Below are 24,789 nucleotides of genomic sequence, written 5' to 3'. Positions count from 1 at the left end.
GGACATGACTGTCCTTGCCCTTTCACTGCGTTTGGAGGCTGACTTGTATGCTTGTACTGAAGAATAAATACGGTTAAATAAATGTAACTAAAATACATAGGATAGGAGTTGAGTGTGTGTCAGAGTTTGGGGGCGGGGGGGCACCCCCCCCCCCCATTCTGTCCTTTCAGTTGCTGAGTCACTGCATTATGTTGGGTGGCAGGAAGTAACAACATTCACCAAAAAACAGGGGAATCTTGATTTGCAAGCTCACGAATTCATGAACTTTTTGAGAAATGTGCCAGGCACTATGGCACTTTTTTTTTTTTTTTTTTGTGATACAAGCTGTGATCTGAGTTACGAGGGAGCCGGATGAGCGTTCGACACTGTCGTTGCCACCGCTGTCCGTGAAGCAGCATCTAAATACAGTCAGGCATGCCATCCGCCACCAGGTGGTCTTGCAAAAATCATGGAAAACATGAGCGAGGTGTCCCGACTTGTAACATCAGCGGCATCAGCAGAGTCATCCCCAGTAGGGGATGATTTGATTGTTTTTAAAAGAGGATCGGGTTTCAGTCATTCGCCAAATCAAGTTTAGTGATCAAGTGTAGCATAGTGAGCAAATTAAAGTTAGCAATACATTGCAGCATTAAGTGTGTAGTATGTTAAGTGATAGAGCACGAAATGAAAACTCCCCGAACCTCAGCACCTTCATGGCAAACAAACTTAATGAAACCAGTTCATTTCATTACATTGTCTTTTATTACGCATTATAATTTTTAATATTTAACAAAATCTTCTTCTCGTGGCTTGATTTTTCTTCAAGTTCATATCAAGTCTAGTTTTGTCAAAGATTTTGACAAGAATTAACCATGACCTGGATGACTGAGAACATCTACAGACATTTTTATACATTATTTGTTATTTATTAAATACATTTTTACTTTAATGGATTAATAGGAAGTAATTTTAACGGTGAAATTTAATTTGATATACAAGCAAATTCAGCTACGAGCTCGGTTCCCCTGTGCATATGGAGATCGGTTGCCGTAACGACGGCAATGCCTCGGAGGCGGAGGTCTGTGCATCGGTGCAGTGATTAAGAATAAGAATAAGAACAATTTTATTTATCCCGAAGGAAATTGTTGTGCCAGAGTTTCAACTAAAAGATAACAATAATAAATTGACAGCTGGGGAGGGAGACGACAAAGGTGGCAACAATGCATCGTGGGCAAGATCTGTTCCCGAAGTTGCTACAGGATGTCGTCCCGAATTTCGCGTCAGGACCAGAACGTCCGGACGATCTAACAGATCGGGACGAATCTTGGGTGGAGTTCGGCGAGGGGTGACGGTCGTACCTTTGGTGGTCTCGCTCTCTCGCACCAGGAAGGTCCCCCTCCGGTTCTCCAGGCTGAGCAGCAGCCGCTCCGAGTCGCGGCGCGTAATCTTGCCAAAGTACCACCTGATGGAGCGGAAGCCACAAGGTAAACACGACGGGCGAGGAGGAGGAAGAGGAAGAGCGATGAAGCAGGCGTCAGGTGACGGGTTCACAGAGGTTACAGGGATCTTACCTGGACTCTAGAGTCAGTCTGAGATGACTGGAGGAGGAGAAGATAAAGAAGAAAAAGGAGGAGGCACAGGTGAGACGTGGAGCTGTTAGAGAGAGTTAGCTTAGCATACCCATGTTAGCAGTGGATGTCCTCCAGAGCAGGGGCTGGGTTTAAATTGAATTTTAAAGATGATAACTGGTCCCGGTTTGCGGGAATTACTAAAGGAGCTGACAGCTAACATCATGATCATTGGAGGTGTTTCCTCCAATAAGAAAGTTTTGGGGACCCCCTGCTGGGGAGGAAGAAATAAACACAGTCAAATGTAAAATGGGACATTTTGGGAAATTTATTCACTTTCCATCTCGGGGATGAAACGAGTTCCTATTTCATAATGAGGGTGTTCTCCAGATTAATACGTTGCTGCAACATAATAGGTTGCTGCAATCCTGGTGACATTAGTTCCAGAACCCGCTTTGCTAACCAGGCGACAGATATGTGCTACTTAACGGTGACTAGACTAGGGTCAAGCAGCAAATCTACTTTGGGAGATTTACCAAAAAAACACAGTGGAAATAGTACAAATGGAACTGGCGTTTCATTTTGAGGACTCCAGATTCAATGAATTTGTGTCAATTTGTGGGAATTCTGACGTCACCAGGAGATGAACCTGTATTTCTTTAAATATTGACTTGAAAGAAACAAGGCATGCTAAGCTAAACTATGCTAATTGGCTGCCGGGCCCTTCGTCACATCTGTGAGGTATTAGGCCGCGAGACTTCTCGTCTTACCCGCGGCGTGAAAGCAAATAACCATCCTGAAATGTCTAACTGCCAAATTGGGTTGAAACCGCGTGGAGATGAAAGGCTGGAGGAACCTTCCAGAAGATGTTCGGGGCTCTTTTATCCGTCACATGCTCAACAGATAAAAGAGGACGACGCCTGAGACGGGGGGGAAAAAAATAAGGGAAAAAGGGAAAAGACTTTTATACTCTTCTGCCTGGATGGAGTCGGACGGAGCCACATAATTGCTGGGGATGTAACCGCTCTCTCCGGTGGTCAGGGAGCGGGCCAACCACCAATCCCCTTCTCTGCAAATGACCAGAACCAGAACACAGAGCGTCACACTTGCCCAGAAAACACACACACACACACACACACACACACACACACGCACGCAGTATGGGGTTCAGAGCCGGGTTTTATCAAGCCTCTTGGGGTAGAAATGAAATTCGGCGTGCAGAATTTCTTTTTTTTTTTGTGTGGGAAGGGAGGGGCGGAGCCTGTGGTTGCTGGAGAGGCTCGATAAACTCCGGACCGGGCGTCTCCACGGCGACGTATGGATGTCATGGGGTGGCAATGAGACACATGCGCTTGGGCGGAGGACGTGCACTTTAACAGCGTTCGTAGCCTCGCAGCACCGGACGGAGAAGCCCGGAGATTTGTAACGCTAAAGGTGCTAAGCTGAGAATAAGAGCGTCCGACTCTTGACCAATCAGAGCAGGGGAACCAGGAAGCTGCGGCGCCCCCAGATGTCCAGCTCAGATTCATTTCCTTTTTCCGCGCCGGCAGCCATGTTGGATCGCCGAATCATTTTGACGTCATTAGCCGTTTTGACGAGCGTTGACCAAAACCGGTCGCGGTGCTGCAAAGCTTTCGGACAAACATTCCCCGGTGTCTGCGCTACCATGACGTGTCACTTGGCGGGGAGGGTGGCGGAGTTAAGTGCGGCCTCCTCTCGGAGGTAGGCGGCATTACAGTGGAGCGTCACAAACCTGCAGTTCACCTTCCTCCTGTAAAGAATGGCGGTGGCAGTTTACGGGAGGAGGAAACGGAGAGGAGAGATGGATGATGGTGGGGAAAAAAAAAAAAAAGACAGGTGGGAGTCAAAGCAGAGGCAGAACGGCTGAGTAAACAAGACGGACGAGTAAAGGTGAAATCAATCAATAAACCTAGAATTATTGTATTGATTCAAAAAATTGAGACGCAGAAATGATTGGAAGTGGTGTTCATAAAAAGTTTAAAGTTGGATAAAATGAGTAATAAAATGAGAGAAACAGCTGAAAGGAAAGGAGGAAGCGGCAAGTTACCTCGGAATCAGCAGACAGATGTGAAAATTCTCATAAGTTCCTCCAAATTTGCAAGAAATGTTCAAAAAGGTTTAAATTGAGCCCTTTATGGATACTCTTGGTAGATACTGAATGATCGTATTTGTGTCAGACGGCGGAAAAAAAGTGTTGCAAAAGCAGAGTCGGGGTCAAAGGTCAGGAGATGAACGGCAACAAACATTATTGTTATTATTCACAGCGAACAATTAAAGTGGGCCAATCAGGAGGGCTGAAAGCCCACTGTCTGATACCTGATTGGACGGTGAGAACCTGTCTCTCAGCTCTAATTTTGAAATACATTTTGTTTTCTGTTTTCACTAATGATTTTTATTTTTTTTTTCAATCTGGGTCAGATTTTAATCTTCAACTTTTCATTTTCAAATGCTTTTAGTTTATAAACCCATACCTGGTGTTTATTACACATTAATAGATGCTATCACGTAATCATACTGGTGTGGAAGCATCTCGGAGGTATCCAAAGTAGTCGCTCTCGTGTTTCCCAGTGTGTGTGTGTGGGTGTGTGTGTGTGTGTGTGTGCACTCCCAACCCTCCACCTGTGCTCAGACAGGAAGTCTTCCGTCACTCAATGCCCGAGTCATGTTTGCCCTCTTCTGTTGTCGCCGCCGGTGAGGAACTTCCTCCACCTGACTCTACCACTTACCATAGCTGTATGTTTTACACGTTCATAATCAAATTTTACATGATTCTCATTTAGTTTAGACCATTTATAAACGTAAACGCCAGAATTGTACCGTTTTTACAGCACTGCTGAATTACTTAATTGGTATCATCACACCGACAAGGTGTGTCTGTGTGTGTGTTTGGTTCGTTTCCTCACGTGTTGTTGACGATCTGCAGGCGTTCGCCCTTCCTGAAGGAAAGGTCCGAAGCTGTCCGCGACTCGTAGTCGTACAGCGCCACAAAGGTGGTAACACCTCCTGGGGCGCAAAAAAAAAAAAAAAAAAAAAAAAAAAATTGATTTTTGCAATTTTTTTACCGCCTGGCATTTTCTAATTTAAAACATTTTTTTTTTTAAACAAAAAAATTTTTTTTGAAAAAACACCATTTCTTGCACTCGGGAAATTCCGACTGAGGAATGAATGGAGAGGGTCCCGAACCTGCGAGCGTCATCCGGTTGGGTGAAGCCACGCTGTTGGTGTCGACACCCCCGAAAAGCGCTAGCTCTGCATTGCTGCTACCCAGCGCCTGGCTGCCGGCGAGGCCTCCGTCCACCGTGGAGCTGCGGTTGGGCGTCAGGGTGTGTTGGCTGGCGTTGAGGTGGTGACCTCCGACCCCTCCCCCAGAGCTGAGGGTGGTGTCCAGGCTGCGGGTTCGCTGGCCGGCATCCTTGGGTTTACTCTTGGATCCCCCCATCTTCAGGCCTGCGGGTGATGGACATAGAGAAAAAAAAAAATTGGTTTAAAAAAAATTCAAAATAAGTAAAAAATATCTTCCACCCTCAGAAAATTTACAAAAACTTTCTATAGTCAAGGAAGACTGAGAGGACTAAATAATGAGAAATAATAAAATGAAATAAAAAAAAAATTGGAGGGATATTTCTGCAACTCTGCACCCCCAGAGGTCAGTTTGGGGAGAACAAGTCTGAACCCTTTCCAGAAGCTTGTCGTGTCACCGGATGCACGAAGCAGCTGCCGTTTCTTGCTGTCAACGCATGCAGGAGATTCATGGTGGCATGCTGACACACACACACACACACACACGCATGCATGCGTGCCTGCGCGCACACACACAAACACACACACACAGACAAACACAGACACGCACACAGTATGGGGACATGTTCCAGCGTCCGTTGGTCTCCAGATTTATATATTGGTGGGTGCTGAAATATTTTCTTTTTCAGTTGCCATGACGACAAATAAGTCAGGGTCATTTTACCCTCCACTGGGATCGTTTGGATTTTTTTTTTTTCTTTTTCCTTTTTTTTAAGTTTGCATTTTCCTTAATTCAGTGTCTTCTAATAAACAAGTGTCAATTTCTGGAAAAATACATATCAATGAAGAAGGAAGTTAATTTTTCACCATGTTTGTTTGGAACATCAAATGGAAACGTTGAGGATGAAGACGAGGACGAAGACGGTCCTTGGGTACAGTTTGGAATCTGTATTTCCGAGCTGCCCCTCCCCCCCTGACCTCCGCCGATAGAAGAGGCTCAGATCACAGATTAGGCCGTGATTACACTAATCCCGACATTGTTTTGCTGCGATGGAGACGAGGAAACAGCAGGAGGTCCCGCATCAACGGCTAATTGACTTAAAACGCTCCGAGGCCGGAGGCGCGGGAACCGAGGGGGGTGCGGGCCGGGGGGGGGGGGCGGCCGGGTGGGTCGAGAGCCAGGTCAGAGAGCAGGGCGCTCTCAGATGCTCATCCTGGGCTCGGACCAGCACAGACTACAGATTACACTGCTGTAATCTGAAGCCCCCTTTCCTCATTTACAAACATGGCCTGATATCAGTGAGGGGATTATCTGACCTCTCGTCCTGGATTTACTGTCCAGTGGGACGGATGGATTCACACACACACACACACGCACACACACACGGATACACGAACATATACAATCACTGACAACAGCTGAAAGACACACAACCACTTGTAAAAACTGGCAAACACAGGCACATACACACACACACACACACGCACACACTACCACTGCTACACACACACAAAATCATACAACCATTTCCAATATCTGACAGACACCAAACCTCTTGCAACAACTGCCAAACATGCACATACAAATACACACTTTCACTGACACACATACAACTGCACATGCATATACACATGCACTGTCACTGATTCGGATACACAAATTCATACAACCACTAAAAGCAGCTGATAGACATGCAACCACTTACAACAACTGACACACAGGCACACACACAACTACTGACACAGACACACAAACACATCCTACTGACAACAACTGATTGACGGACCGATACTACTACCACTGAGATGAAAATACACACAACCACTGACACCAACGGACAGACACACACGCACACACAAATGCACTCGAGAACCGGCAAAAGCTAGCAGACACCTGAAGACGCACGCCGACAAAGAAACAGACACACACAAACATTCAACTACTGACAGACGCACAAAACCAATGACAGAGACATGCAAATGTGTCGCACAAAGACAACACAGTTGACTGAACATACAGGTTACTGGGTTCTCTTCGCCCACACCCAAAATCCCCCCCCCCCCAACCACCCTCCAGAGATTTCTTGTCATCCTCATATTTTTAAAACAAGAGACGTGCATTTCTGAATTAATAAATATTGTAAAATCAAGAGAATATGTTAGTTTGAAACATTCAACAACCAATAAATTACTATTCATACACACACAGATACACATATGTGTGGGTACATATATTTATACATATATACACACACACACACATACATACATACATACGTATAAAAAATGTATAAAAAAAATTCTGTCAGAAAATATGAAAAACATGAATGGTTGATGCCACCACCCCCCACTTCACAACCTTAAGGGTGTGTCTGCATTAGCGGAGCCGTGTCACACATAGTGCAGCGGTGACACACACACACAGACATGCACACAAGGATGCATGTGCACACACACACACACACACACACACACACACGCACACGTAGCCGGCGGCTCTTTGTGTGTCTGAGTCTGGTGTCTTGAGGGTTAACCCTGCAGTGGCTGCCGGCGTCCGTTATCTCGGGTCACATGACATGGCCATGGCCGATCCACGTAAATCTTACGTCAATTACTGTACGTCGCCATGGCGACATGACTGGGATGGAGCCTGAATAATACAATACTCTGCAGGCGTGGTGATTGATGGATGTTCAGAGGATGAAATGAATTCTTTCAGGATAGAAAGGATTTTTTGAAAGAAATTTTCTTGAATTCAGAAATTCCTCATGAAGTTTAAATAATTACAAATATTTTATGAAAATTTCCCTCAATTTCCTCCTGATTTTTTAAAGGCCTTTTCATCTTAATGTTCGAATAAAAAAAATCTTGGTCATTCTTTGAAAAACCCCAAAGAAATCAAATGTCAAATGAGCTGTAAAAAATCTGGAAAAAGTAAAAGAAAATCATCAAAAAAAGTCTTTCCTGTTGAAAAATTACACCAAAATTGTTTACATAAAATGTTTTGAAAATTAAAATTGGAAAAAAAAAAAAAAAAAAAGGAGAAAGGAAAAAGGTTTCCCACAATTTTCTCATGATTTATTAAAGGCCTTTTCGTCTTAATTTTTGAAAAAAAAAAACCTTGGTCATTCTTTGAAAAACCCCAAAGAAAACAAATGTCAAATGACCTGAAAAAAATCTGAAAAAAGTAAAAGAAAATCATAAAAAAAAGGTTTTCCTGTTGAGAAATTATTTTGTTTACGTAAAATGTCTTGAAAATTAAAATTGAAAAAAAAAAAAAAAAAGGAGAAAGGAAAAAGGTGGAATTCTTGAAATAATAACTAGAAATAACAACGAAATTCTAGGCTCCGCTGCAAGAACCTGGGAGGCACGGAAGCATGCAACCCCCTCTGGCATGGGGGGGGGGGGGGGGGGGGGGGGGCGATGGGATCAGATGAGTGGGGGTCTGTGCGGGTGCGAGGGGGGTCGTCTTAATTATGCATAAGATCTGGGGATGAGTTCTGTCTCCAGGGGGTGTGAATGAAAACCAGCCTGCTGTTTGCCTCTGCTCACCCTCCTCCAAAACTGTTATTCAAACATTGCCCTACCGTTTGTAGAATTAGAATAAAACAGGATTTTTTCATCCATCCATCCATCCATCCATCCATCCATCCATCCATCCATCCATTCCCCCGCCCCCCATCATGAAAGTCGGGCATCTGCTTCTCCTCTACATCTCTCAAGACGGATCAAACGGTGGCGAATATCAAATTTGAACGCGTCTCAGATGTTTTGAACGCAGCCCCTTAATAAGGAAGGATTCAGACGCCGCCCCAATATGGAGGAGAAACTGACAGCAGCGGCTCCATCATGAGAAATTTTGCCAAAAAAACAAACAAAAAAAAACCACACACATACATATATATATATATATATATATATATATATATATATATATATATATACACACACACACACACACACACATATATATATACATCATATATATTTATATATGACATATATATATATTATATATATTATAAATAAATATAAACTTTGTCCAAAATATAGCAGGGTATCATATAATTTCTGTGAAGACTAAAAATGATAAATAACATGTCCAAAAATGACAAAGAGCGTTAGATGAGATGGAGAGTGAGAAATAATACAAAAATCATTTGTAGGAAATTGTTGCAAGAATGCAACCAATGCAATCAATTAAATAAATAAGAAAATGAAATATGAATATGAATTTAAAAAATCAAGGAGAAAAAAAAAAAGGAAAAAATTGACCAGGTGTGTAAAAAAAAAAAGCCAACAAATCTTTAGCTCGCAAATGAGCTAACTGCTAACAAGCGGTAGCTGACACACATCAGTCTTACTGCAGCATCCCTTTTATGGACAACCCACTGAACTTAGTGCTCACTAATTTTTAGTGCTTTGATTTTAAGATTCAAACCAAGACAGGTGAAAGAGATCGTAATGTGAACAAGGCGTCGGTGTTTGAACGATACTGCTAGATCACTTCTCTGTTCCTTCCTGAGGGACAAAGGAGACAAAGGGAGCTGACGTTCATGGATATGAAGATGAGTCATCAGCATAGAAAATACTTTTTCCATGCTATCCTGAGCACAGGACTTTAAAAACCCTTAAAAAAAAAAAAAAAAAAAAAAAAGCTTTTATTTTGGCACTTTCGGAACAGAATCCTTCCATTGTCTCTCATGGGAACATTTGTTTTGGATCGCGAACATTTTGGTTGAAGAACAACAATAGGAACGAAATCAATTGGTAAAAAACGGAGGCGATGCTGTGTCAGAATCAGCGTTGCCAGAAAATCCCCCTAAAAATTGTTAAGACAGGATATTAACAGCAGTGTTTTCCAGTGTGTGTGTGTGTGTGTGTGTGGACACGTAAAACCTGCAGCTTGTTGTGTTTGGCCTGCAGCCTCATGATAATCCCCCCCCCCTTCACCAGCCCGCCGCCGACATTGTACAAGCGTATCACAAACGACACGTTTGTTGGCGTAAAGACGCAGAGCGAAGGGCCCTGTGCAGAAACAATGCAGGAAAGAAAAGCAGGATTAGACTCTCTGACCCGCAATGCTCCGAGAAAAAAAAAAACAACCGGAAAAGAAAAAAAAAAAAAAAAAGGTGAGGCCGGGTAGGGATCCCAGCGCCACACCCGATCTTACCCTGTCGCTCGGAGGCCTGTGAAGATTTGTTGAAGGATGTGATTTTATTTCTCTAGCAAATTTTTAGGAAATTTAAGTTGCTATACTCCACAAATCACAGAGAAAAACGGCATTATTTTTCTCAATCTTTTTTTTCCTCCCCTTAATCAACCCTTAAATGACTGGAGTCTAGAATGAGAATGAATTTCTCACTTAAAAAATGTGTGCAAAATTAAGGGAAAACTCAAACTTTATGAATAAAAACATATAAAATAAATAAAAAAAAAAAAAAATCACCCAAAATAACTGATCCCCTAAATTTGGATTAAAACACTCATTCAAAAAAAAAAATAAAAATAAAAAATAAAAAAAAGCGATTTTTCATCTCCAAGAGCCAAGAGCAAAAAGCCAAAGTTTGTTAAAAAAAAAAAAAACAAAGAAAAAAATGGGTGACCAAACACCTGACTTTGTGTGTGTGTGTGTGTGTGTGTGTGTGTGTGTGTGCGACTGTGAGGTCGCATCCTGCTGCATCCTAATACTCTCTATGTAATTACTACACAGTGAGAGATGGGGGTGGTAGTAGTAGGAGTGGGAGTGGGAGTGGGTGAAGTCCTGTGTCAGCAGCCGCTGCCGGTAGCATAATCCAGCCGCTTGTAACGTCCAGATTACCAACATCCATCCTAATCTCATTCCATCTGGGGCCCTGAGAAAGAACACACCACTGCAGGGACCCCCCTCAACAGGAAGCTGGGAATGTTTCTTCCTTTGGATGCAAAAAATTTAGAATAAAAAAAAAAAGAAAGAGGAAAAAAAAACTAAAAATGAGCAAAAATGTAAGAAAAAGAATCAGATTAAAAAGGAAATATAAATAAAAAGGGAAAAATAAGTTTAATAAATGAACAAGTTGAAAAAAAAGGAAAAAAAAATCTGATTAAAAATTAACAAAATAAGGGAAAAATATGAAAAAAAATGTAACAAACTAACTGGATACTCTAAAAATTATTTAAAAAAATCTAAGAAATCAGTAAAAATGAGCGAGAACTAAAAAAAAAAAATCTGTGGGAAATTATTTTTGCATGAATTTCAATAAATATTTCTGTCTGAAAAACAACAGAAAAAGGTCAGAAATAAATTCAATTCTGAAAAAACAAAACAAACACAATGATATTTTTGATTACATCTTATGTCTAATTTAATAAATATGATATAAATACTCAGATTGTTTCTCCGGTGTCACCTTCTTGATCCACTGATCTTTCTTAGATCTTTACAAATATATGCTGTCGCCATGGTGACAGGTCAGTCACCTTTCTTATTCCTCTCTAGGCACCTTTATACACACACACACACACACACACACAAACAACAAAGAGCTGTTGCTGGTATTTCGGCAACACACACAACCCTCCTCCATGTTTGGAGTCTGAAAGTAAACACACACTGACGCCACAACTCTGCTGAGCCCTGCTGGATGAAGTGTGTGTGTGTCGACCCCCCCCACCTTCCACTGCCATCCTGTCGCAAGCAGACACTGGGTTGAGAAGGTGCTGAAGTCAATATTTACTGCTATACATACAAGCGCACACACACACACACACACACATGAAGCCGTTGCCATGGATGCAATTCCAAGCATTCCACAAAGCAACAAAGTGCACAGATGCAAGACAGCGGAGCGCTGAGGGGAAACCGCGCGTTACTCCGATGGAGGTCTGAGTTCACGTGTCATCAGGAGGAAGGCGAAAAAGAAAGGAGGGAGGGAAGGAAGAAAAAAAGAAATCAGTCAGAAATGACCTTAAATCAAAACTGGGGGACGTCGAACGGGTTGGAAAAACAAAGTGGCGTAACAGGAGGCAATGTAGAAAATCATCCTGAAAGTGGAAAAGAAAGAAATGTGTATGTGTGCCTTAAAAAATGAGAAAGACTAAGAAGAAATGTATGTTGAGGTGGGACATGATATGGAAAATTATCCTTAAAAAAAAAAAAAAAAAAATTGTAACATCGTGAAATTCTCCAAAAAAAAAAAATCATATGAATAATAATATGTTAAAAAATGAGATGAAAAGATAAAATACCCTCAAATGTTTCTAAAAAAAAAAAAAACTGAAGAAAATTCCTTAAATATTTAAAATGAAAGGTATAGCCGAAAAAGGAATAATATTAAAATAAAAAATAAATTCATTAAAATTCAGCAAGAAACAAACTAAAAATCAGGCCTGCACCCCCTCCTGAGCTGGTCCAAGTTTGGGATCACCGTTTTTTTAACTCAACCAAAGAGTGTGTTCTAGTCTGCACTCCCCCCTCCAACCGTGGCCTCGCCAGCTGCTGCAAGCCGTCCCAGACCCCCCCCACCCTCCCGGTGTACGTCCTGCTCAGATTAGGAGTGGGATCACCGAAAATCCCTCAACCTGCCGCCGCTGCCAGGACTGTTTGTTATGTTGGACGAATAAAACTCCAGCATGGAGAGGAGGAGGAGGAGGAGGAGGGTTTGACGTCCAGCTGCCCTCCTCTTGCCCCCCCGCGGGTCATGTGGTTCTGCGTTTTAGCGAGTCTGATCCTATTACAGGCCGAAGCTGAGGGACGCGAGTGGGCACACCACACAACACACACACACACACACACACAGAAAAGAAAACATGAGAGAAAGTGAAAATACAGAATATTTACTGGTGAAATCGTCATTGTGCTTCATCCCAAACTTTTCAATGACGGGAAACTTGTTGGTTGATCTGATTTATTTTTGGCTACTTTTTGCCAAATTTTAATATAATGCTGATTTTCTTACAGAAAACTGTTTTTTTTTTTTTTTATCTTTTAGGGTGGATTTTTTTGCCACATTCATATATTCTATATTCCAACATTTTTTATAGTTTTTAAAAATAAATATACTTATTCAAAAAAAGGTTATTTCTTGCTCTTTGTGAATTTATTAGGATTAGCTTTTCAGGTTAATTTTTAGAGATATATTCAAAAAGAATCAAATTGTATACGATTTCCTTATATTTTCCTTATATCCTTATATTTACAGATTTATTTTATAATATCATTTATAATTAGAATTTATCCTTTATTAATCCCTTGTGGGGAAATTCATCTCTGCAATGAAGCCATCATGGATGAACCATGAGCAGTCGGCTGCCCGTCCTCCAGTGCCAAGAGTTCAGTGAGGTTTTTTTTTTGGTTATTCTTTTTTGTCAAATGCTGCCAATTATAATACAAATAACAAAAATAATAACATATAATGATGATAATATTTACTGAAAGGAAAGGTGTATAAGTGGTGAGACCAGCAATGCTGTATGGACTAGAAACAGGAACAAGGACGAAAAGACAGGAGGCAGAGGTTGCAAAGATGAAGATTTATGGACGTAGTGAGAGAGGACATGAAGGTAGTTGGTGTGAGAGGACGATACAGAGAAGAGGGTTAGATGGTTGATTCCCTGTAGCGACCCCTGAAGGGAAAAGCCGAAAGGAGAAGAAAAAGATATATTTTTATATTTTTTTTTAGTTAATTTTATTATATTTTTAATTTCATATTTTAATTCAGTCAATTACTCATACCTTTTTTTTTTTTTACAGTGGGGACATTTTCAGAAGGAATCAATAAAATTGATAAAAAAAAAATAAAAAAAATCAAATAAACAAGACAAAAAAAACTTGACATGTTTCATTCAGGAAAAAAAAGCAGCATGTAGTTTTTATGTAACTGCAGGTGTGTTCCAACACTTCAGCAGCTCCCATTTGTCCTGTAACTGTGAACGCACCGCATATAAACAACGGCAAAAAAAACATAGCCCCTCCCCGGTTGTCATGGAAAATTAACATGTCAAAATTTCAATTACGACACAACAGCATCCACATGGAAGAGCGGTTACGCAGGTAAGTTACCTAATAACCCTTCCTCAACCCCGGTCTGCACACACACACACACACACACACACACACACACACACACACACAAACAGACACACACACACACACACACACAATTGGGAATAACACATTGGGTGTGACCTCTGATTCCTCCACCCCAAACAGCGGATAAATCACAGCAGGGAGTGTTTTTTACGCCCATCTTTCAATTTGATTGGACCAAAAAGTAGCCCAACGACTTCACACAGAAACATCAGAAATGATTAAGCGGTGACTTTTAAACCTGTGTGAGGTTGGAGTATAATCAGCGGGTTATTACTCAGTAATTAATTCAATAATAAGGGGAGAACAACAGGTATATTACGGAAAAAAATACACAAAAAAACTGAAATTTCAGGAAAATATGGAATGAAAATTGTAGAAATTCTAGTTGAACGTGACATTTTTTTTTTAAATCAGCTGAGAATCGACAGAAGATATAATCCTCATAAAATGACCCCCCCATCCCACAAAAAAAAATTAGAGGGTAAATAAAATGATCAAGAAATCAAAATTGAAACTGCCCAAAATAAAAGAAATTTGTTTTAAAACATGAAATTGAAATGTAAAAAAAAAAAAAAAGAAAAAAAGAAAAATTGCAGAAAAAACGAAAAAGATCAGCAAAACATTTATTGACAGAAAAAAAAATCAACAGAAAAAAAGGACTGAGGAATCTGAAAAAAAAAAAAAAATGCAAGAAAATAAAAATAAAAGTGTCTCAGAGCTGCGGAGTCTCGACTGCCCACAGGAAGTGACGCCGCTGCATCCAAATATGGCCGATGACAGGACAGAAGGGGGAGCAGGACGGAGGAAGAAGAGGATTATCCCCAAGGGCTTTCACTTGCTGCTCCCCTCCTCCTCCACAATTCCTACCTCCAATAAATCTCCCCACACACACACTCACACACACTCACACACACACCTTCCAATCCTTTCAGGAGATTTTCCAAGAGAAACACTGGAAATAAAGGATTTCACTTCCTGTCAGGAAGGAAAAACATCCCTTTTCTGCTTCCAGAGTCGATGCGGTCCGCACTGTGTGTGTGTGTGTGTGTGTGTGTGTGTGTGTGCGCACTTTCACAAGTTCTTGCTATTTTCTTCCTGATATTTTTTGGGTCTGCGTCACTTATTTTCATGTGTCCCTCTGTCTAACTTCTTTCAAACCATTTGTTGAAAAATGCATTTTTGCTGATCAATCAGGAATTTTCTTGTTTATTTCTTGTCTATTTTTATTATTTATTGCATTTGAAATGTATATGATGGGGTGACTGGCTAAGTTAGAGCAATCGAACCACCTGCCCGCATACGGAAGAGTCCTTGGGCAAGACACTGACACTTTTATATTAATTTTTAAGTTCATTTTCTCAACTTCAATCTTTGCATTATTGTATTTTCAGCTACTTATTTTTGATTGTATTCATTTTTTTTTTTTTATTTCCGGGTGTTTTACAATTTCTAGAATCTGTTTTTTTCTGGTGAGGTGAAAGAGGAAAAACCTCGGTTCTCATCTCGTAACGACACGAAACTCAGCGATGTCAACGTGTTCAGATATGAGCGAGGCATGCATGTGCGTGCCTGCACGTGCACACACATACACATTCGCAGACAGGCATTAGGACATTCCCAGGTTGATAGTTATCAGGTGAGTTCTCGTTTTTCTTTCTCTCTCTTTCTGATGCAAATGAGCTTCTAGTCTTAATCTCCATGCGATCTACTCGCGCTTTTCATCAAAAATCTTGAAAAAAAACAATAATCGAATTAATCTATGGATGCTTTTATTAGGCAATTCGACCATCGGTTACTCCGATGTAAAAGATAGCTTTTTCATTTGTTTGTGTTCATGAGTCCCTGCAGATTTGTCTTTTTCTAGATCTCTAAGACAACCATCCGGATTTCTTTCCAGATCTTTTGTGGGGAAACTTTCGATCGCGAGTCGTAAGACAGAGGAAGCACCGGATTGCAGTTTGTAACGACAGCTAAACTCAACTATGTCAACATGTTCAGATCTGAGCCAGGTGTGTGTGTGTGTGTTTGCGACATTCCCAGGGCTGTTGCAGCAGCAGAGACTATGAAGCCACTCATGATTGAGGAATGCGGAGCGAAGGACGAAGGCGAGTTTCAGCGGCTCTCCTGCTCCGGCAGCCCCCGGCAGGAATGTCGGCGGGGAGCAGGTACGAACGGCGTCCGGCGTGGACGCCTCCCCCCCCAAATCCCAAATCCTGAAGGCCCCGCCCACATTCCCCTATCCGCCTGGCAGGCGGCGGTGGGAAGAGGCGCGACGCTAACGCTCGGCGGCCACGTTGAATCACGGCACGCGAGGACGAGAATGCAAAAGAAGGTCGCCCTGCGGCCTCTGCCCCTCCGTCCCGCCTAGACTTTATTTACAGATTTCAATGTGAACTACAACTTCCATTTAGCTTTTTTTTTTTTTTTTTTTGCTAATCTCAATGTCATTTGTTCCTAAATTTCATGCAATTGTATATTTTCTTACATTTCGACCATATTTCTTGTTGATTGTGATTTTAATTTTAAGCGCTTGATATTCCGCAGGGAATCTTCAAATCTTTGTATTTAAGACCTTAAAACACTTGATAGCCTTAACCTTGACAATTTATATTTTATTGTATTTCTTTGTCTCCCTCCTTCCTACTATTATCTATTATTGTTATGTTTTTGCTTGAAACTCTGGCACAACAATTTCCTTCGGGATAAAAAAAGTTGTTCTTATCTTATCTTATCTTGCTTTTATTAGTCATATTTTTTGAATTTAAAAAAAAGTGATCTTTTTGATATTTTATCCAAATTTCTATTCAATGTATTGCTTGATTTTAATTGATTTCATTGTAATAATAATCTCTTTAATATTCAGGAATTAACATATCCTGTGAATTTCTGCCACTCCTCTCCTGGTTAAATGTGCAAATATGAATTTAGAATAGAAAAATATCCATTCGGCGCGCCATTATCGCGGTGGTGCTTCCTCGCTAATAAACAAATAAGGCCATCAGAAGGGATCCACGACCCACCTCCGTCCCCCTAAACCACCTCCCCCTTCCCACTGTCCCACACACCCCTCAGAGATTGTTATTAAAATTTCAAAATGAGTCCATGTCACGCTTGATCATCAAAACATAACCGCTACCCGCCACGACATTTCCATAGCAGATTGGAGGGCGCGGCCCGCCGCCACCGCGATTTCCTCCATGGCTCTCAAACCAGCCCTTTGTTCAGAGGGCCGCCATTTCAATATTCAAATGTGGCTCAGCAGGGTGGCGAAGCCCGTGAGCGGGAGAGCCGTCGGGAGGGGCGAGCAGTGAGGTGGAAGTTCCACCTTCACCGGTGAGAAATTTACGACAGGGTGCTTGGAGGTAAAGTGATGTCACGGACCCGCCAAAAAAAAAAAAAAAACAGAGCTTCATCCACGTCAACAAGAGGCGACTTTATCAGGAAACATCACGCTCTCTTCATATATGGGATGTTGTCAAGTAAATGCTAAAGCAACGTTGTCAAGTTAGCATTGAAGAGGCGTCAATTTAGGATCGGAGAAAAGAGACGTCCATTCAGTCAAGTTAACATTGCAAAGATGTTATTTATACCTTCAAGTTAGCATTGTGATGACGTCCAGTTAATGTCATGTAGATGTCAAGTTGAATTAATCATGAGACAGATATATCTCATATCTTAGCTGAATTTACATCGCAGGAATATCAAGTTAGCTTGACGTAAACCTCAAGTGAATGTTAGACAGATTTTTGCGTGGAAATTGGGCAGATGCCCATCAAAAATCGCAGAGACGTCAAGTTAGGGTCAAAAAGATGTCAAAGTGGCATCATGGAGTTGTCAAATAAAATCCCGAACATGTCAAGTTAAAATGACAGAAATGTCAAGTAAACATGATGGAAACATGAAGTTGACAGCATAAATGTCAAGTTAACGTCACAGAGTTGTCAAGCTAACGTCACTGAATTGTCAAGTTAACGTCACGGGGTTGTCAAGTTAACGTCACGGGGTTGTCAAGTTAACGTCACGGGGTTGTCAAGTTAACGTCACGGGGTTGTCAAGTTAACGTCACGGGGTTGTCAAGTTAACGTCACTGAGTTGTCAAGTTAACATCACGGAGTTGCCAGGCTAGCTTTACAGAGTTGTCAATTTAGCTTTACAGAGTTGTCAACTTAGCTTTACAGGGGTGTCAACTTAGCTTTACAGAGTTGTCGACTTAACTTTACGGAACTATCAAGGCGACACCAGACTCATACTGAGAAGAGACAACTTCATAATGTCAAGGTGACATTATAAAGTTGTCCAAGCAAAATCTAAAACATGTCAAGTTAATGTCACAGAAATGTCAAGTTAGCATCATGAAGTTGTCAAGTTAACACCACGGAATGCTGACATCACGAAGTTGTCAAGTTAGCTTTAGAGAAATATCAAGTAAATATCAAATAGAACTATTAGTGAACATCATGAAGGCACCAGGTACAAGTTAACAGTACATAGAAGTCAAGTTAACGTCACAGAGATGTCAAGTTAACGTTATAGAAATGTCAAGTCAACATCATGGAGACATGAAGTTAACATCACCGAAATGTTGAGTTAGCATCATGGAGTTGTCAAGTTAGCGTTACATGTCCAGTAAATGTCAAACAGAACAATGAGTGAAGAATCATGGAGACGTAACATGCATCCTGGAAAGACTTCAAGCTAACAGCACAGAGAAGTCAAGTTAAAATCCAAAATGTCAAGTAAGATACATAAATGTCAATTTTACAAGTGAGGGAGCGAGAGTTGTCAAGTTGAAAAGCGGTTCAGTGTTGAACTCCAACTTCAAACAACTGTCCATTGTCCAATGGCCACATCAGAACGTCTGAGCAACATGACAACTAGCTGAGATCTTAGAACAAGCTGGCCAAATCTTAAACTTCAGGTATTGATTGATGACAGACTGATATTAGGTCACTCAGAAATCGATCGACAGGAAGTGCCCGGACAAAAGACGGCCAACGTACACAGTGTCGTTCGTATCGCCGTGAGTCACAGCAAGTTTGAGGATTTGCTTTTTCTAAATCCTTGTGCGACTCAGTGAAGGGATCATTGTGCGTCAGACATCCATTAACGCATATTTTGGCTTTCTGGAAAATTCCACACACACACACACACACGCACAAAAACAGAGTCTGGTCCTCTTATCTCAGATTATAAGATCTGCTCAGGCTGAAAGGTCGATTCTGACACAGCCGATCATGATCTGCGCGGTTCTGAGAGCTGGAACGTGTTCTCCTCCTCTTCCTCCCGGGCCGGGCCCTGCACAGCTGCGACCCCACAAAGACACAAACAAACACACACACACAGACACACACACACACACGTCACATCTACACACACAGTAGTATCTTTCTTAAGGCCACAAGGAGCGAGGACAGAGCGATGGGAACGAAACTGTGAGAGCGAGGGCGTCCCCTCAGAGGACAACACTGGCTGGATTATTGATGGAGGGGACGCCTGGGCCCGGGTCACATTGGCTCGGCCCCAGAGGACGGGTGGGGGGGGGGCAGGAAGTGGCCAGGGGTCCCCGGAGGATACAAGTCATCCTCTGTTTATATGTTTCGGACCATCAAAATTCACCATTCAGCGGCGCGAAGAAGGCAATGGGCTGCTTTGTGGATTCAGTTTTACGCCGACGATACTCTGCTCTGCAAGCTCAACAGTTGTCGGTTTGTCCCCTCGTGTCGGGGTCTGTTTTGGACCCAAGTTCGGTAAATGCATTTTTCCTTTTTTAATTCACCGAATTCATCCATGAGAGAAATGATATCCTAAAATCTTTTTTTTTTTTTTTTTTTTCAAAAATTATGCAAAAAATTATGAAAAAAAAAATCAATGAGAAATCAAAAAATGCCTCCAGGAAAGTGTAAAAATGATTATATACAAATAACAAAAGACCCCAAAATTATCTATATGAATAAAAAATACAGGCAATATCATTTTTTCTGGAAAAACAGGAAAAAAAATATTGAAATGGAACTTGCAGCCGATGTTAAGCGACGCTACGTCAAGACATTCATGATTTATTAATCTTAAAAGTTGGAATCAAATTTATCCTCGTCCCACTTCCAGTTCTTTCAGCCAGGTATTAGAGGAAAAAAAAGGGGGTTCAAGAGAAAACTAGGACAGCGACGCAAAGCCGAACAGGTGGCGCCGGCGTTTCCATGCCCAACCGTATGTCCTCCAACGCAGCCGGGCAATAATTAGCAGAAATATGGGCCGGGGAAACAGAAGTTTAGTTTCAGTCTCATCAAAAATTTACAGATCTTTGTCAGGAGGAGGCCATCGCGCCCCCACCATCTCCTGTCTAGCCACACTCCCTCCGTCTAATCATGTTCGCCGACAAACCCGGGGCGGACGTCGGGTTTTGTCGCAGACGATCGCGTGACCTTTCATTGTCGGGGCCCTTTGGTCTTCGTGCCGTCGTTACCGTATCAAGAACAACTACAATATGTCGCCGGCGCTCGGCGCCAATTAATCCTTATTTGCCTGAAAGTGGGACACGGGCTGCGTCAGATGACGGACGCCGGCAGAGTGTGTGAATGTGTGTGTGTGTCTGTGTGTGTGTGTGTGTTGGCTTCAGCGCAGAAACACCCAAGGGAGAATACACGCATCTTAAATGGGAGGGATCTTTCTGATTTTAATGTCAGGCTGGTTTTCAGGGGATTTCTGGTCATTTAAGGGATTTGGCGCTGATTTATAATTATTTTCTTTTTTTAAAACACAACTACTTGCAAATTTTTCTGAAAGTTTATTCCTGCTATTTTTTCTGCTAACAGGATTATCTTTTTTTTTTTTTTTTAATGATTGTTTTTTGTATGATTGTTTAATATTTAGGCTGATATTTTACAGCTAAGGGATTTGGCGCTGATTTATAATTATTTCTTTTCTTAAAACACAACTACTTGCAAATTTTTCTGAAAGTTTATTCCTGCTATTTTTTCTGCTAACAGGATTTTTTTTTTTTTCTTTAAATGATTGTTTTTTGTATGATTGTTTAATATTTAGGCTGATATTTTACAGCTTAAAAAACAATACTCTCCTGCAAATTTCTCAGTTGTTTTTTTTTTAACTTTACTTCTTTTGTACTTTCAGAAGTTTGAGTTAATTTACAATCTTTTAGTGAATTTCTTGCAAATCTTCATGCCTCTGGGTAAGTGTATGTGGGTGGTGGTGGGCTTAGGGGGGGGTCTCAGCACTCAACATACCCCTCCCGCCTCTTAGGACGCGACCTGTCTCGATTCTCTGGATCGTCACGGAAACAAGCGACTCATTGATGGCAGGGTCTCACCCTGACATACAGATCCCAGAGCTTGGGGTGGGGTGGGGGTGTCGGGGGTTCACACAAAGGAGCCACGTTGCCAATTAGCAGGAATTTCAAACTCGAGAGCCACTTTCCAGCATCTCGCCGGAGCCGACAGGAACATCCAGGGCTTTTCACTGCAGGCATTCATGGGATTCCAAGGAGCTTTAGATCCCGGAGGCCATTTCTCGACCTGCCACTCAGGAGCCGCAGCGCAGCCTCGCCGACGCCCAGGTGGAGGTGGCTGGTTGCGAAGCGTGAAACTGATAATGTGTGACAAGCCACACACAAACTAGCACCCTGCGCCCAACACGCTAACACACACGGGAATGATATGAGAAGGAAATACCAAACAAAAAACTGAATGAAATTTCCCCCCAAAATAGCAATAGATAAATTAGATTAAAATCGAATTACCTTGAGAAAAAAAAAAAAAATGACATCGGAATGATGCTAACCAGAAAATCTTTTTCTTGAACAATCACTGCCAACAAGCCGTGACAGTCGAACTCCATCTCACACACACACACACTCCAAGTAGTTGCTCTTCAACGTTCCCATGAGCTTTGACAGAATTTGGCAAAGCAGCATTTTCCTATGGTGCCCAATGGTCATGGAATAACATCCCCCCCAAAAAATGACAATTTTCATTTCTGATTTTAAGAAGATTCTAAAGAATACAGCGAAAGAGGAATTTTTATGTAATAATTGTGTGTGTTTTCTGTCATTTTTACATGGTAACTATCTTGGCCGGGTGTCCCTCACAAAAGAGATTTCGTATTTCAGTGGGACTTCCTGATATTATAAAAGTTAAATAAAGAAAAGCGTTGCAACATGCATGTTGCCTGTTGACCTGGTAACTGACCGCTGGCGTGTTTAAGGACATGGAATCCACAGGAAATAATATAATGAATCATAATGTTTTTTACTTCCCTGCTGCCAAAAGTCTAGAAAAAATAAATAAATCTAATGCCTTCAAAATAATACACACACACACACACACACACACAGATGCGCACGCATGCATACACACACAGCAAAAATCTGTGTGGGATTAGTCCGACGCACGACTGACCTGACGTTGCCATAATTTCACTTTTAATTAAAAAGATTGTCACTCGCGTGAAACATTTCAGGGCCGGATTATTGAAACGGAAAGAACACAAGCTGGGAGTTCTGATGTTTGAGGGCAGGTCAGGAGGCGGGAGGTGGGAGGGCGGGTCACAGCACTTCGAAACTGACTGAAAAATGACCCAGAAAGCAGGAAGAAATCGTTTTGATATGAATTAGAAATTAACAGAAAACTGAAAAAACTCAGCAGCAAACAAATCGTAAAAAAAGTTTAAAAAAAAAGGCATTAAAAGGGGCAAAAATTTGAAGGGAAAAGGGTCAAGAAATGGTTAGCAGAAAGAAATTATAAAAAAAAAAAAAAATGAATAAAAAAAATCAGCACAGATTTAATAAGGAAAATAAGTTTTATTTTTGGTATTTTTGGATTTAATAGAGCCTTTAGCCTGAGTTCGTCATGTTTGATTTCCGCCTGATATTCCAGGGAAAAAATACACCAAAAATCACTGTTTTTTTTTATTGTCCTTTTTTTAGGAGCTGAGATAAAAACATTGAAAAAGGTAGATCAAAAATAGATGATCCAAAAAAAAAAAAATTGCCTTTCAATTTTAAGATGGCCGAAGCCCGGGTGTGGATGAATAGTCCACTGCTTCATCTGGAAAAAAACATAACATCTTTGGACTTTGGTTGCCTAGACATTGAGGTGGATTCTGTATTTTAGGTTTGCCTAACAACTAAAACACGACCCGATTTCAACACTGGGATCAGGCGTCCACGAACAACAACACATCAACATCTGACCAACACGGTTTCCACCTAGGAAGATCCACGTGACAAAATCATCGGATGAAATACCGATCACGACGGAGTTTCCACCCGTTCACACTCTGTTGCCATGCAAGTTGCCGAGCTAGCCGTCAGGGGCAACCGGTGGGTTCGGTATGTTGCCCGAGGCCAACATGGCACACAGACGGGAGGGCGCGGGAATCGAACCGACAACCTTCTGATCAACAGACCTACCGGCTCCGCTGATGGTTCATTCATTAACTGACTTCAGTCTAAAACTTTATCACGTACACCTAAAAATGTAGAGTAGCACATGTTGGTGTAGCTTCCGTGTGTGTGTGTGTGTGTGTGTGTGTGTGTGTGTGTGTGTGTGTGTCACCACCAACTGATATTTAACAGTCTGTCTGATTGAGATACTAAAAAAACTGGTTTTTAATTTCCCCGTTGAATGACAAAAGACTTAACTCTCACACACACACACACACACACACACACACACACACACAGACAGTGGTTACCATGCTCAGTACAGACAAGGTCAGGTAGTTTCAGTGACAGGAAGTGAAATATATTCAAATATATTTGTGTAAGATTAGACGTCTTTCGGGATACCATTTGAAATAAAGTCACGTCCCAAGGTTTTGTTCATTTTAACTGTTCAAACATTTTAAAACTAGTTCTTTGATGAAATGTTTCATGACTAAAAACACATTTCAATCATGTTTTTCACGTCTGAGGCCAGAAATTCAAACCAAGAAATGACAAAAATGCAAGTGAAACTAGCCATGTGGGGGGAAAAAAAGATGCAAGAAATCACATTACAATTAGAATAAAAAAACATCTTATAATATGTCTAGGACGCCCCTGGAGAAAAAAAAAAAAAAAAGTATTTTTGTTGAAGTAGCTGGGAAACATATTGCAAATAAATACACAAGAAACAAACGCAAAGACACCATTTAAACCTGCAAAACACACATTTTTTGTTTTTGAAGTACTAGTGAGCGCTTCATCAAGTACAACTCTGACTCCCTGCAGATACACAAGTGACGTCACTAGATATCCATAGAAATAAAGTCCTTACAATAAAACTCATGAATTGAAAATAAAAGTCTGCGTGCGTGTACGTGCGTGTGGACTTACCCCGCCGTTACCGGAGACCTGGAGTCGTCGTCGCTGTGCTCCCGTTCGAATTGTGTGAAAGTGTGTGTGTGTGTGTGTGTGTGTGTGTGTGTGTGTGTGTGTGTGAGGGGGGGATCACGGATCCCGGTGAGACACGGCGGGCGGCGTCTGTCGGTACCGGAAGAACCGAGCGGCGATCCCGGCCATTCAAGTGGAGGTGGTCGGTGGTGGACGGTTGGGCGGGTGGAGGAAGCCGAGGAGGGGCGGCCCGGTGAGGTCACGGCGGGGAGGAGGGGGCGGAGGGAGTCTCCCGGTACCGGAAAAACATCTCCGGTCCCGGAGGTGAAAACGGGATCGTCTCGGGTGAAAGAACGAAAGAAAGAAATAAAGGAGAGAATAATCAAAAAGGTGTCCGTTCCCGCCGCGATCACGGACGCCAAATACCGACCAAAACACCGGGGCGTGTGTAAAAAGCAGGGGGCGGGGCTCCACCGGCGGAATGCCCCGCTCTGATTGGTCGGCTCCTCTCACGCATAATTGACCACGGGTTTAGTTGAATGGCGGAAGCGCCGCCTCACCTGGAGAGGCGGGGCTTAGTGGAG

General features: G+C 41.9%; 1 protein-coding gene across 4 annotated transcripts in view; it reads right to left on the bottom strand.

The window, feature by feature from the left end:
• src (SRC proto-oncogene, non-receptor tyrosine kinase) overlaps positions 1-24,607 on the bottom strand; it is a 34,347-nt gene extending 9,740 nt beyond the window's left edge. The window contains exons 1-7 of one of the 4 annotated variants that reach the window (XM_086158920.1): positions 24,209-24,607; positions 4,752-5,015; positions 4,472-4,571; positions 3,301-3,318; positions 2,518-2,616; positions 1,551-1,577; positions 1,338-1,441 (exon numbers count right to left, since the gene is read on the bottom strand). In XM_086158920.1, coding sequence (XP_086015046.1) covers positions 1,338-1,441; positions 1,551-1,577; positions 2,518-2,616; positions 3,301-3,318; positions 4,472-4,571; positions 4,752-5,007 — 604 coding nt within the window. In that variant the 5' untranslated portion in view covers positions 5,008-5,015; positions 24,209-24,607. The remainder of the gene's footprint in view (positions 1-1,337; positions 1,442-1,550; positions 1,578-2,517; positions 2,617-3,300; positions 3,319-4,471; positions 4,572-4,751; positions 5,016-24,208) is intronic. The other 3 variants (XM_086158922.1, XM_086158921.1, XM_086158923.1) reach the window with 3 other exon arrangements.
• Between the last annotated feature and the right edge of the window lie 182 nt (positions 24,608-24,789).

Source organism: Fistularia commersonii, chromosome 14 (genome assembly GCF_037954325.1).
Source record: "Fistularia commersonii isolate RoL2024-O1a breed Wild chromosome 14, RoL_Fcom_v1.0, whole genome shotgun sequence".
Taxonomy (NCBI): Eukaryota; Metazoa; Chordata; class Actinopteri; order Syngnathiformes; family Fistulariidae; genus Fistularia; species Fistularia commersonii.
This window is presented reverse-complemented; position numbering and strand designations above follow the sequence as displayed.